Source organism: Morone saxatilis, unplaced genomic scaffold (genome assembly GCF_004916995.1).
Source record: "Morone saxatilis isolate NCDOM2014 unplaced genomic scaffold, NCSU_SB_2.0 Contig20, whole genome shotgun sequence".
NCBI classification, from domain to species: domain Eukaryota; kingdom Metazoa; phylum Chordata; class Actinopteri; family Moronidae; genus Morone; species Morone saxatilis.
The window spans coordinates 15,715,932-15,729,884 of NW_023339763.1; the positions used below are offsets into that span (position 1 = coordinate 15,715,932).

The following is a 13,953-nucleotide window of genomic DNA, read 5'->3' on the forward strand; positions in this document are numbered from 1 at the left end:
TCTATCTATCTATCTATTATTATTACATCATTGATTATCATTACAGATGCAATAGATGAGACTTATTGATCCCCACAGGACAGGGGATATTCACAAGCTGCAGCAGAAGCAGTCTGTAGAGGCAAGCTACGTTTTACTGTTGTAGTTAATCGACATAGAGCTGATTTTATTTCATATACTGTGGGACGTTTAGTCTAAACCAGATCAATACATTTTAAAGGCTGAAGACATGTTCTGTAAATAAAGTTTTAATCTGCAAATGAAAAGTAAATTAGTAAGAGTAAAAAGCACAATACAGTTCCCTCTGAAATGTAGTGGAGCAGAAATATAATGTTGTCCATTAAATAGAAAACCTCAGGTAAAGTACAAGCAGGGCCTACTTCAAATCTCTACCATAGTATAGCACTTGAGAAGAAGTACTTTATTCTGTACTGCATAACAGGATACATCTAATGAGCAGACTACACTGCATCTTTGAATTGAATGATCCCAGTTCTATGGTTGTCCACCAGGTGTCGTACAAGATTGACGTAAAGAAACAGATCTGACCATTACGTGAAAGCTGAATCACAGTAACCTAATATTCCTCTTCAGCTACAATATTATGGTGACTTGGGTCATGTTCACCATATTTCATATATGCCTGCAGCCCACTGATGTTCATGCATGTGAGTTATTAAAGCTTCCTAATTAAAATGGGGGGAATGAGGACATATTTCTTCTTATCCAGCCTGCTGATCTTTATCTGTTTATTGATTACATCTCTGCAATGTGGCCACAATTAACAGCTTAGTAATGAGTTGATGGAGTTCTGCACATTGTGTGGAGTCAGGGAGGGTCTCCGTACCTGGAAGTAAGGGGTCTTATACATCACAGTGTTGGGACATGATGATAGGACTGCTGTTCGCTGAGTTTTCAGCAGCCCGCAGAAAAAGTCTACAGTTGAGACGCGCATCCAATGAGCGCATCCAAAGACAACCCCCCTCCAAAAGAGAGATTGAGTTTCCATATTTTTACACATGACGAAAATGCATAAAGTCCACAGAAGGCAGCAGTCGACTCAGCACACACACAGGTGGAGAATGGGAATGGGTCATGACCAGGAGGAGTTTGCACTGAGAGGACTTGTACGACCTGCATTGTTTTAGAATCGTGCGCATTGGATTATGCTCTTCATCCTGATCAGTGGCACTCACCGCTTCCATTGAGCTTGCAGATTCAATATCGTTTTGTTTTCTCTGTTGGTCATTGCATTCTTCATTGATTGCAAACATCGTCATGTTTATCAGAACAACTTTTCTCCTCTTCTATGTGGTCTCACTCTCAAAACTTGTTCGTTGCATGGAAAGTGAACTTTGCTTCCCGATTAGATTGGATAACCACAACAATGACAGGGGAGATTTTGACAACGACGTGGATATCCTTAATGGGAAGTGTGTCCTAAAAATACGCGCTTTCCAGCAGGAATTGGTGATCGATTTACACCAGGACTCAAATTTCATTGCCCCTTCCATTTCTAACCAAGACGCATTCTGGCTCTCCAACACCGATGTCACCACTGACCTGAGCCGGTGTTTTTACTCCGGATATGTGAATGCTGACCGCTATTCTTATGCTGCTTTGAGCCTCTGTAAGGGTTTGCATGGTGCATTTGGCTTCCAAGGCTGGGAATATTTTATCAGCCCGGTGCAAAATGACACCAGAAGCGCAGAAAGTGCGCACATCATCCGGCGCAGAACCAGCAACAACCTGAAGCTCAATACAACCTCTAGGTGCGCAGTGGACAGCGACATCAGTCTCCAGGTTGCGCAATCGTTGGAGAAATACAAGCAACTACAAGATTACAGCAATGTGACCGAAACGATGCTGAAGAAGATGGGGAGAGCCAAAAGGTTCGCCTCGGTCCCCAGGTACGTCGAGACGCTCGTGGTGGCGGACGAGTCCATGGCGCAGTTCCATGGAGATGACCTGAAGCACTACCTCTTGACACTGATGTCAGTGGCAGCGAGGCTCTACAGACACCCCAGTATCCTCAACTCCATCAGCATCACAGTTGTGAAGATCGTTATTATATCCGAGGAGGACAAAGGACCTAAGGTGTCCGGGAACGCCGCCATGACGCTGCGAAACTTTTGCACTTGGCAAAAAAAGATGAACAAAAACAACGACAAGCATCCAGACTACTGGGACACAGCAATTCTGTTCACTAGACAGGTAAAATGCTTTATTTTGAGTTCATAGTACAGGGTCCGATCTAACAGGGGACAATGTGGTATTTAAGTGAGTGTAATTACGCACAGAAAGGCGAAAATCATTCCCAGCTAGTTTATTATGTCAACTTAATGTGCTATAATAATGACATCAGCGATAATAGTAATAATAAAACCATGGCGGCTTTTTGTAAATGAGGCATACTTCAGTTTGATAAGAGATGGACTTGGTTCACCAAACACTGTAGACTTTACATGGCAGGCTTCCCCCAAACCTCTCCTGCTGTGTCAGTTAATTGATTTGCTCTCAAAACACACCAGTCCACCAGTACCATCACAGCTTTGACTCTGAGGCTGGGCCACTAAGGAAACTACTCAAAACTACTTGAGCTGAACAGAGCAATAGTCTTGATTGCTCTTCATGGATCCTCAGAGGGAAGTTTTATAGACTTGGAACCCACCTCCGAGTTCTCTCTGCACTCCCAAATATTTGGCCGATGACACAGGGTCAGAGATGAAGTCATTGCTCACATTCATTGGTCAGCTGTAACCCACTGATCTATGATGAACTGTCTGCCTTGTGGAGTCAGGCCACTTTGATTTCATGACGACATTGAAGACTTTGGAATAAAGTTGAATCAACCCTGCTCATATTTAATCACTGAGAAAGATAATGTTTGGATATTGCTCAGTCTGCAGTCAAAGGGGCAACTGCAGATGCAGTTACAGTCTCAAAGGTAGAATAATAAGGTGATCAATTACCTTTCGCCAATGTCACTAACGTGGCATGACACATGATCGTATCAGACCTCAAACAAATGTTTATTTTACCTGTAACTTTGCCAAATGAAACGTAACGACCCTCAGTGCCCTCAGGGATGCACTACTCAGAAGTGTCTTGTTTCTTTCAGTCGTTCCCATTCTTCCTCCAGCTGTGGGTTTTCTAGCCCTACCCACCACCTTGTCTGCTCCTCATTAAACAGGCCCCTGAAGGGAGATGGAGGGAGGGCGGGAGTGATGTAGGATGGGGGAGAGAGAGAGACAGGGTGGGGGTGGAGGGGGGGCTTCCTATGTACAATGTCAGAGATGTCACATCCCTCCATGTTTCGGCCCCACCTGCGCGCCCCAAGTCTGAAACAAGCTGCTCCAGAGAGCCTGCACAGCTGCAGTCAGCCTGCACTGTTGCATCTTTACAACATGTCATTCACTTCCGCTCTCATTCGCTGTTTCTGCTGTAAGGCTCCTATGTACATACGTTATGTCCTTCCTGTTTAAGTCTTGATAATTCAAAGGTGGGCCACATTTTCCATAGAAGTATTGCAGATACAAAGTCTAGGGTTTTACCAGCACATGCAAAGTTGATTTTAGAAATGCAGTAGCCAGTTTAGACAACCCCATTTTGACTGTACTGGACCTGCCTACAGACAGTGAGCCATGTGGCTGTAATCTGCTATGTAAAGCAGAAAGATACGGGTCAAGGGATTCAGTCACTGTTTGAGGTTAACATCGTATTGGACTGATTGAGTGACCTATGCTGCTCTGATCAGAGATTTGACAAACTGTACAAGTACTGCAGAATACAGAAGCAGCTGCATTTACCAGGAACGGTCAAAGATCATTTCTTGTCAGTGGCTCTAACCTCATTGTGTGAAAAACAGATTCCTGCTGATGGGATTTTTTGCCAAAACCGTGCAAGAAAAAGAAGAATAACGTCACATTGTTACGTGCACAGAGCAGTATTGAGAGTGTGCAACAAACATGTCTACACCAGGTTTACCAGCACCCATCAACCAAGGAACAGGAACTGCATGTATTCCTGTATTAATATTTCACTTTCGCTCTCTATGCAACAAATAGTGACAATGACATATCAGCCTTTTTCTATTTATTTATTTATGAATCAACAGAATATTGAATCTATCAGAATACTCCATTCGTAAAACAATATACAAGATTGTCTTGAGCTTTCTAACATTCTAACATGATAATGAAATTACTCGTTAAGGTCTTGTTTGTTCAAATCTGATTGACACATATTTTTACTATTACTAAAATAATATTTTATACTTTAGCTTCAGATATCAAACAAGGTACATGTCTACTGATAACAGAGCACTACATGTGCTCAGCAAATGTCAGCAAAGGTCAAATATTCAGACTATTGTCCGTCTTCTGTTGGTGACTCAGAATTAGCAAGTTTAGTCAGTGGTTTTGTTTTGGTTTACCCTGGCTTTCAATGGGCATTTAAGGCATGTCCATTGTCTGCTGTTTACCAGCCCACAGTGTAATTTGTAGGTTTTATGAAGACCAACGCGGCGATGTCCAGAGGCAACTGTGGTTGTCTTTAAACTCTACAGCCAGCATGATTGTTGTGTAAAGAATGTTTACTCAGTTCATTAAGTTACACAGAAAGTTCATTGTATGTGAACAGCCAGTCTCCAAAAGACTACATCTAACTGTAAATCTGATGTTTTTATGTTTCCTTGGGGGACAGAGGGGGTAGTTGTTCTTGAACTCACAGCATGTTTGCCTTTATTTACATGACAGATAATGGGTTGAGCAAGAAAAGAGTAAACCCAAATATGTCCGGATGTCGTAAACTGTGTCTGTGATACTGCTGTATCAGAGCTGTTTTTCAACTTCTCATAGTTTTTAATTGAAAAAGTACTATGTGAAACTCTGAGTAACATGGCAGTTATGAATATAACATTCAAAACCGTAGGCCAGATGGTAGTTAAATGCATTGAAATCTGCACACAAAATAAAATGAAAATATGTATGTGCTTAGATAGATTGAATGTTGTTTTCAAATTGCAGAAAACACCCAAAAAATGCAAAGATAGATGGCAGATGTTGGGAAGTAGGTCATAGCAAAGAACAAACTCATTGACACTGCTGTTTATTCTCCCCCTGTTCGTCCTGCAGTTTTTAGTTTTTGCTCATAAATGAACCAAACGTTCAGATGTCATCTGCACATGAGCACATCTGGACTAGATTTGCACCGGCCAACAATTGTGGTTTTGTGGTTTATTCTAGGAATGATTTGTCATAGCACTTGAGGTCTTCACTTGGCACAGTGTTGATGTGTACATTCGCTGCAGCAGAGGATTGTAGGGGCTGTGTGGCATTAAACCAGTAATGTGCTTTATCTGTTATAGCTGACCACTGCTGGTGTGCTGTGTTTCTGGGTATGTAGGGACAGGGCTGTTTATAGGCCAGGCATATGGGCGGTTCTCTGTGGCGGTTACAGCCGAAGTTGTCCTGTGATTAGGAGGTTCAGCTCCAAATGGATACTCGCTAAGACTGGGTTTTTAAAACCTTGTGGTAGAGAAATAGGTCATCTGGAAACTCTGCTCTGGCATGGAAATGTTGTGATTGGGGACAGTTACATTACGTCAAAGAAGAAGGTGTGCTCTAAACACTGTTGCCCACTAACAACACTTAAAGACTGGGTGGTGGAAAGCCTCGCTTAACACTACTGAATATTTTCCTAAGCTCTAAAAAACAAATCTTAATGTAATGACAACAAGACACCTTAAAGGATAATTACAGTTTGTTACAATTTGGGTATTTTTTTGTAGTATTTGGCTATAGTTTCTGTTGGTATTAATAGCACTGTACTCACCAAGTTAATTGCTGAGGTCTGGGAACAAGGTGACGTCACTAAAAAGAAGTCAGACGGGACATTAAACAGGAGCATTCACACAATCAGACAGCTGATGCTGAAACATCCACTGACCCCAAGTTACATCACTGCACTCGACGATGTTTCTTACAACCAGATTACAATGTTATTAGAACAGATGGATATGAAAGGCAAGGCTACAAATAAATGTAATAAACTGGAGTTCTTTAACTGCCATTCCTGCTGGCTTTAATTTAGCTCTGACCCGTTCAGATGTACTGATGCAAATTGTTGTATTTTGTCCAGGACCTGTGTGGGGCCTCCACCTGTGACACTCTTGGCATGGCGGATGTTGGCACCATGTGCGACCCCAAGAGGAGCTGCTCTGTGATCGAAGACGACGGCCTACCTTCAGCCTTCACCACTGCTCATGAGCTTGGTGAGGCCTGCCAACCCCATCCATCCTTCAATACGCATTAGTACTGTAGTGTTTACTAAAGTGTGAGTGCATATGCGGAATCACAGATGAAAGTATCAGCGCATTCACGAAAGCCATCTGACATCTCGTCCCCTCTCAACAGGACATGTGTTCAACATGCCACATGACAATGTGAAGGCCTGTGAAGATGTGTTTGGGAAACTGCAGGACAACCATATGATGTCTCCCACCCTCATTCAGATCAACCGCACCAGCCCCTGGTCCCCCTGCAGCGCTGCCATCATCACTGAATTCCTGGACAGCGGGCATGGTGAGTTTCCACGACCACTGACCCCCGTGCTTGACTGCAAACTGCCACATAGTGTGACTGACACAAACTGTTATTAATGGGGAACTTGTATAAAAACTTTTGTGGCACCAGACAGGGTTCAAGTGATGTCAGCTGCCTCAAGTGATGTCAGTTGAGGCAGTGTCGATTGTGGTGTGGATTTAGAACAAGTGAGATTACCAAACCTGACCTTTGTAGCCCCCTCCTCATCTGAGGCTGCTACTAGCATAACACACCAGAATCTCCAATCAAACTGTCAAGTCAAGTTACACTGTGGGTAATATATGTGCTGGGTTTTGACATAGAAGATACACATTTTTTTTGTTGAGAAAATCTGATTCTGCTGCATCGATTTTGCTACTTTTTCTTTTAAACTTTCCATCGTGTGTCCGACAGAGTGCAGTGCTAATCAGTGGAATACTCTTTTACCTTTAGGCCGCCAACAGTGTATAACAAACATGTAGTTAGATGATGATTACATTAGGAGAGCACATACTAATTTTATTATTCACATAATCAGATCCTTCATCTGTGTGTCAGTGGATCAAGATATGACTTTCATGCAGTTGAAAAGAAGCAGGCACTTATAAGACATTTTCTGGGTTTTACTAAATTTTTCTGGGTCAACAGACTCTTGATTTGCAATATGAATGCAATCGATTGAGGTAAATGCAAGTGAGAGCATGATTGAATTTCAGCGTCCATCTATGCTTCGAGTGTGCCTAACCTCTTATGGTGCTGTGCTCATAGAAAAGACGAGGAAAAGCCAAAAAGAAATGTATTTGGTTGGATGCAGATTGTTTGCCAAGCAGGCCAGACCACAGGACTTGGCCTTGGAGCAATGCTAAACGTTTGTTTTAAAACTGCCCCCACATCTGTCCCAAATTAGAGGGCTTGTTCTGGGGAGAGTCACCACAGTGGTTTGGACAGCGAGGTGTATCTGCCCAGTGTTTCCCATGCAGGTTTGCTCCAAATAGACAAACTTCTTTGCTTCTTTCTGTGTCCATTTTAGAGATGGTCTGAGAACAAAAGAACACAAACTGGTCCAGAGGGAGACACAGAAGAACATTTTTGACTTGACAGGGAATGATTTCTGTCTAACAATGTTATATGTTGGTTTCTTCTGGCAATCTGTCATAAATCTAGAGTTCAAAAAGCAGTGGGGAGAAAAAAACACATGTTGCCACATGTTTGAGGCAGTTTCCATGCAGAGCTGCGCCCAAAATCATTTGTAACCTGTTCATTTCTCCACACACGCACACAATACCGGCTATTGTTTTTGATGATTGGTCTTTAGAGAGAGTGTAGGAAGGAAGAGGTGAGGTTCAGCTTATTCAGTGTGGAATGACTTGTTTATATAGTATTGTACTATCAGTCAATCAGTGTGTTTCTTCTGCCAAATTTGCGGTGAAATGGGAGGAAACAAATTTGCCACCAGTTACAGCTCATTCCCACTGCCTTATTATCTGTTGTTTATTTACCGCAGCACGAATGGTATAATAAACAGTTCAAAGTAAGTGAACCCAGTTTTTCCCCAGTGCAAATGACTTGTTTTGTATGTGTAAATTCCCCATAAGGGTGAGAAGCTGTGTGTGTCTCTGAGTGATAAAAACCTCCTCCTGGAAACCTTCTCACTGACTTCTCACTGACTTCTGACATTGATCTTTCATGTTTCCAAGCACCTGCTTGTCAAACTTTTCCTATTATCCTGTTCCTGGAAAGGTTTCTGTGTGCCATTTTTTGTAAATAGAGTCCACTCCTTTGACCTTTGCACTGCTTGCTAGCTGGATGTCATTTTTGTAAAGAGTTTAAAGCTAAGATGATTCTAGCCATGCACCAACCGTGGGATCAAACGAGGATGGGCTTGTGGGTTTTTAGGGGGAATTTTAGGATGCGATAAGGGTTGGGGTGGCTGTGTGAGGGGCGCTTATGCATGTGTATGTGTCTGTGTGTGGTATGCGGCATACACTGTATGCACTGCATCAAGCTGTACCTTTACTTCAAAGAGCCCAAATGACAAGGGCAATGGTTGTTTACTGCCCCCAACCCACAATCCCACCCAGCCACAACACACACACACACACACACACACACATTTAATGAAAAGCATAGTGAAAATATTGATGCATAAGTATAACATGTTTTTCTTTTTTTAATAGCTGGTAAGGAAAAGCCATAAAACCACAGATGACAGTTATTATTGCTCCAGTGTGTTGCTTACTGAGTTTCTCTCTTTTAGGGGAATGTTTGCTTGACCAGCCTCAGAAACCATTGGTCCTCCCTGACGTGCTGCCGGGATCATCCTACAACCTCGACCGTCAGTGTGAGCTTGCGTTTGGAGAAGGCTCCAAACCCTGTCCCTTCATGCAACCACCATGCGGCCGTCTGTGGTGCACCGGAAAATCCAATGGCCATTTGGTGTGTATGACTCGGCACTTCCCCTGGGCAGATGGCACCCACTGTGGGGATGGACAGGTCTGTGACCGAGGGATCTGCTCTGACAAACAGTCCCAAAATGTGAGGGTAAGGCTCACACAAGGACTGAGTTCTTGAGTCAACATGTAAAGCTTAACTGGGGTATAATTAAGAAGGGTCTTTGTTTCTATACTCTGCAATATGCCACCGGTTTGTGTATTTCCAGGTGGACGGCCGCTGGGGCAAGTGGGGCCCGTTCGGTTTCTGCTCACGCACATGTGGAGGCGGAGTCCAACTGTCTAAAAGAGAGTGCAACAATCCAGTCCCGTCAAATGGGGGGAAATACTGCCAAGGGATTCGGGTCAAATACCGCTCCTGCAACCTGAACCGCTGCCCTGACACAGGTACGAGTTGTTCAAAACAGACAACTATGTCCGATGACATTTTTCCCCCTAGAGCATTCCCACCTCTCACCTTCTGCACCCTCCTTCCCTCCCCTCTATGTAGGTAAGACTTACCGTGAGGAACAGTGTGAGAACAGCGGCCGCAATTTCAACAGTAACCGTATCGCCCCCTCTGTGGTGTGGGTACCCAAATACTCTGGAGTGTCTACCGATGACAGGTGTAAACTCATCTGCAGGGCTAATGGCACTGGCTACTTCTACGTCCTGGCACCCAAGGTAAACAGCAACACTGTTTTTCCCTGAACGAATGATTGGGATTGGACAAAAGTCTGAGTAAATTAAGGTTAGATTTTTAGATATGAGATAACAATGAGTCCACGTGGGAGAACGTGAGTATATGTCAGCCAGCTGCCTCTGGTCCAAGTGCAAAGAGTGAAGGAAAGAATGAAGGAGAGGAGGAGTACAGCTCTATCAGATATCAGGGTGTGGAGTGAGTTTTAGCAGCAGTGAGACATTTCACTCCATCATACCGGCTTAGAAGAGCTAGATAAGAGCACTCAGTGGAAACGTAGCTCTGAATCACAGAACAGCTGGATGTTTTAACCACAGAGTCACAACTTCAAACCAAAAAACAGTTTACAGTACTTTCTGTGTACGGTTTAGTTTAAAACTTGAGCTGGAGTTTGGTTTTTTTTGTATTAGCTTTTAGGTATCACACATTTTAGGGTAGAAAAATGTCAGTATCAGGGAGCTCTTAACCACAGCAAGTGAACTTATCAGTCACACATTTGCAGACAGACTAGCAGTGAGGCCGATCTGGTTGACAGCCTCTCTTCAGATACTGTTCTGTACAGAACATACAGAATGTAATCATTCTGCTACCTGTGTGTTGTTCACAGTTAATTATTAATGTTATATTTTATCATTTCAGTGTTTATTTTACCTGCTTGCCTATTCATAAAAAATGAAAACATAACCTGGAATAAAGATATAAAACAAAGTAAACTCACAAGGACTGTTATGTGAACTGTAGTATGTGTTAAATGCTCTGTTGTGCTTGCTTCCTGTGACTAAATATTTCAGATTTCTGTATTGTATAGTATGCATGAAAAGCTAACCTTAAAGTATATTTGTACCCTCCAGGTTGTGGATGGTACTCCATGCTCCCCAGACTCCACAGGAGTGTGTGTCCAAGGGAAGTGCATTAAGGCTGGCTGTGATGGAAAAATTGGTTCCACCAAGAAGTTTGATAAGTGTGGAATCTGTGGAGGTGATAACAAGGGCTGCAAGAAGGTGTCTGGACTCTTCACAAAGCCTATGTGAGTAAAACCCACACATCGTCATGGGATAGCCTTTAGGGAATATTGCTTACATCATTCCCCCACCCCCCTTAATTCAACATAATTACATTATCTATTTCGCTACTCTGTCATTAGCTCTCATTGACTGTAATATGTTCTGCCATGCAGGCACGGCTACAACTTTGTGGTAATGCTACCAGTGGGCGCAGCCAACATAGACATCCGTCAGCGAGGCTACAAGGGAATGAGGAGTGATGACAATTACTTGGCTGTGAAGAGCAGCAACGGCAATTACCTGCTCAATGGGAACTACGTCGTGTCAGCTGGGGAAAGGGACTTCATTGTAAAGAACAGCCTGCTGCGTTACAGCGGCACAGCCGGCCTCTCTGAGACCCTGCAGGCGGTGAAGCCCTTGGGAGAATCCCTGACTGTTGAGGTGCTGTGTGCAGGCCAGATGACGCCTCCTCGCATCCGCTACTCCTTCTACCTCGCCCGTCAGACCAAGGAGGACAAGACTCTGAAGAAAGAGGGGCGTGTAAACTCTCACAACAGCGTCCTGGCTGAGGATAATGTCAAGGAGAAGGGAGGAGACACCCTGAAGAAGTCCTATAGCAAAGAGGATCCTGCTCTTGGGAAATGGATATCAACAGGTTGGGATGAGTGCTCAGTGACCTGCGGCAGTGGGATCCAGAGGAGGATGGTGCAGTGTCTGAGAGCGGACGGGAAGCCAGGGTTGGACTGTGATCCTTCACAAAGACCCTCAGCCACCAGGGTTTGTGGAGACCCATGTCCTGAGTGGTATATTGGGCAATGGTCGCCTTGCTCCAGAACCTGTGGGAAGGGCTTCAAGAGACGACCATTGCACTGCAAAACCCAAACTGGGCATCTGCTCCCAAGGGACCACTGCACTGGCTTACGCAAGCCACAGGAGCTGGACTTCTGTAACCTAACCCCTTGCTAGTGACTAAAACCTATAAACTTAAAATCTTTGTTATGTTTTAAATAGACTGAATTGAATTCACCTGCAAGTATCACCCCCACCGTGTCTGTCAGGTGCAGATTGTTTCACCTGCATCATGGGACACTTGCATGGAAGAACAACAAGAATATTGGAAGGAGAGGGAGAGCTGCAGGATGAATGCTGGAAGATATTTTTCACTGCCATCACACTGACTTCAAAAAACATTATCCAGGTCTAACTCTGATGGTAAAATAACATAAGAAGGTCAAATAAAAATTAGTTGAATCCCTTGTCACCAGATACAGAATGCGCATTTGCATTTGCATTTGCAATCAATCTAGTTTATCTTATGAGCCTGGAACCCAGTTCATGTCATAATATTTGAACTGTGCAGGTTTCAAAATTTTTGTTGAGTCTCGCAAATAGATCACTGAAGCCTTCGGGTTGTCTTATTAATTTTTCAAAAAGCAAATATACCAGGATTGACATGTATAACTTTTTACAAACTGGACAAAATGTATTGCCCGTGTGCTGCACAATCCTTCACACAGAGATGGACAGTCCATTTAATGATTAACGTTACATGCGATCTTCATCTTTTAGGTGTTTTTCAGGGAATTTTTTAACACATCACACAATATGGGTGGTTGTACAATCGTAGCCTTGTTTTAACATACTTTCTGTGCTACTGTTGCATCGTTTATCCAATCCAAATGTTGTTGTTTTTTAGATCTTTTGGTTAGCTGCTATGGCAAATCATGGTTGATACAACATTGGATAGATTTCCACAGTTACAAACACTGTGTCATCTTTAACATGTTTCACTCACAGAAACAGTCAATAAAGATACAGCCAGGATTTCTCCTTCAAAACTTTAGGAAGGAATCACCTGCGCTGTAGAAACTGATTTTCTGCAGACCTCACTCAGCACCAGTCGTGGAAACTAGAATCTGAAGTCACATTGGTGGCTTTCATGACAGATATGACTTAACAAAGCAGAGCAGGAAACAATGGCCAGTGGTTTGCTCCCTGTCAGCTGCTGTGGTCACCAGCTCAGTGATTTCATCAGGCTGCACCCAACATTGCACTGCTCATAAATTGGCTTTGCCTGACACACACATGCTGTGTTCGATTCCTGCCTCCTGTATACAGCATGTTTGATTGCTTCCTTCATTTCCTTAATAATTTGACCACAACAATTGTCTTCTCAGTTCATAGTGTTCAGCCATGTTAAGTCAGGCCTGTCTGGCACAGTTACCACAGCTAATTTATTATCAATGAAACGATGAATCAGAGAGGGGAAGAAAACCTGGCCCTTTGTTATGCTGTTTAGAATGTGTGTTCTCCTGGATCTCCTTGTTCATGGCCCCACAGCCTGAGCCAAGCTGTTCTTTCTACACACTTGATGAAATCCTGTAACCCATTATATTCTTGTTTTGTTTTCTTAAGGGGCCACATTGTCCAGTCCAACATCTAACTACAGGATGGATCCTTTGTTAGTTGGATTATAATTTTTATTTTTTTTAATCAGCTTTTGCACTTTGTACAGCAAAAGGAAGTGATGACCTACATGGGCTGTATTGTATGCTATGTATACATTTATTCAGCTCTGTACAAAAAATAATGTAAATACTTTTTTTAATCTTTTATTTTTTACACAGGCATTTGTAATTGTCTTTGACTTCAGTATATTTATTCCAAAAATAAAGCCATTAAGGAACAGTTATAAGTAATACTGCATTTTGTTCTGTTTTGCAATGATTTCATGTCAATATTAAGGTCTGGTCACAGCAGGATTTCAGATGGGTATGTTAAATTAACTGTGTGAACTTATTGTCCCATTAGCAGCCATTCTAAGCTAATAAACTAACAAGCATGCAAGCTGACCGTTACCAAGCTTGTTAGCTTGGACAGCTTTATTTTCCCTTTTTAATAACTTTATGTTGAATTGAATGGTGAACAAAATGCCAGGAGGAGTGTCGGCCAGAAACTAAGGGCACCGTAACCTGACAAAGTTAAAGCAAAATTATTATTTTACAAATAAAGCCATTTACTAACTAACTGGGAGTCTAAAGGTCTGGCCAAGAGAACAAATTGATGGAGAAAGTCTGGGCCACCACTCAATGGGCCGTAGACCCAGAGCTTCAAAAACATTGTAACTAAACTAAGAAACAAAAAAGCAAAAACTGGACTGCCAGACTTCCACATTCAAAGAATAAAACAAAGACATTAAGAGCAAAAGAAGCTAACAGAAGAAGATGGGATCAGTT

The 13,953-nt window shown here is 42.8% G+C and overlaps 1 protein-coding gene across 2 annotated transcripts; it reads left to right on the forward strand.

Moving 5' to 3' along the window:
- The first annotated feature begins 1,006 nt into the window (after positions 1–1,006).
- LOC118331650 (A disintegrin and metalloproteinase with thrombospondin motifs 15-like) lies at positions 1,007–13,409 on the forward strand. 2 transcript variants are annotated; one of them, XM_035666713.1, is made up of 8 exons: positions 1,007–2,214; positions 6,142–6,274; positions 6,417–6,584; positions 8,842–9,125; positions 9,244–9,421; positions 9,525–9,697; positions 10,565–10,740; positions 10,891–13,409. In XM_035666713.1, the coding sequence occupies exons 1-8, from the start codon at positions 1,279–1,281 to the stop codon at positions 11,681–11,683; spliced, it is 2,841 nt and encodes a 946-aa protein (XP_035522606.1). In that variant the 5' UTR covers positions 1,007–1,278; the 3' UTR covers positions 11,684–13,409. The 2 variants fall into 2 exon arrangements, with proteins under 2 accessions (XP_035522606.1, XP_035522607.1); XM_035666714.1 differs by having other exon boundaries at positions 8,842–9,119.
- Positions 13,410–13,953: the final 544 nt, after the last annotated feature.

Excerpts from the sequence above, each read along its gene's own strand:
- LOC118331650 (XM_035666713.1), top strand. The coding sequence starts at position 1,279 with ATGTTTATCAGAACAACTTTTCTCCTCTTCTATGTGGTCTCACTCTCA. Across the intron at positions 9,422-9,524 it reads GAACCGCTGCCCTGACACAG|GTAAGACTTACCGTGAGGAA; the intron begins GTACGAGTTGTT and ends CCCTCTATGTAG. Across the intron at positions 10,741-10,890 it reads GGACTCTTCACAAAGCCTAT|GCACGGCTACAACTTTGTGG; the intron begins GTGAGTAAAACC and ends TCTGCCATGCAG.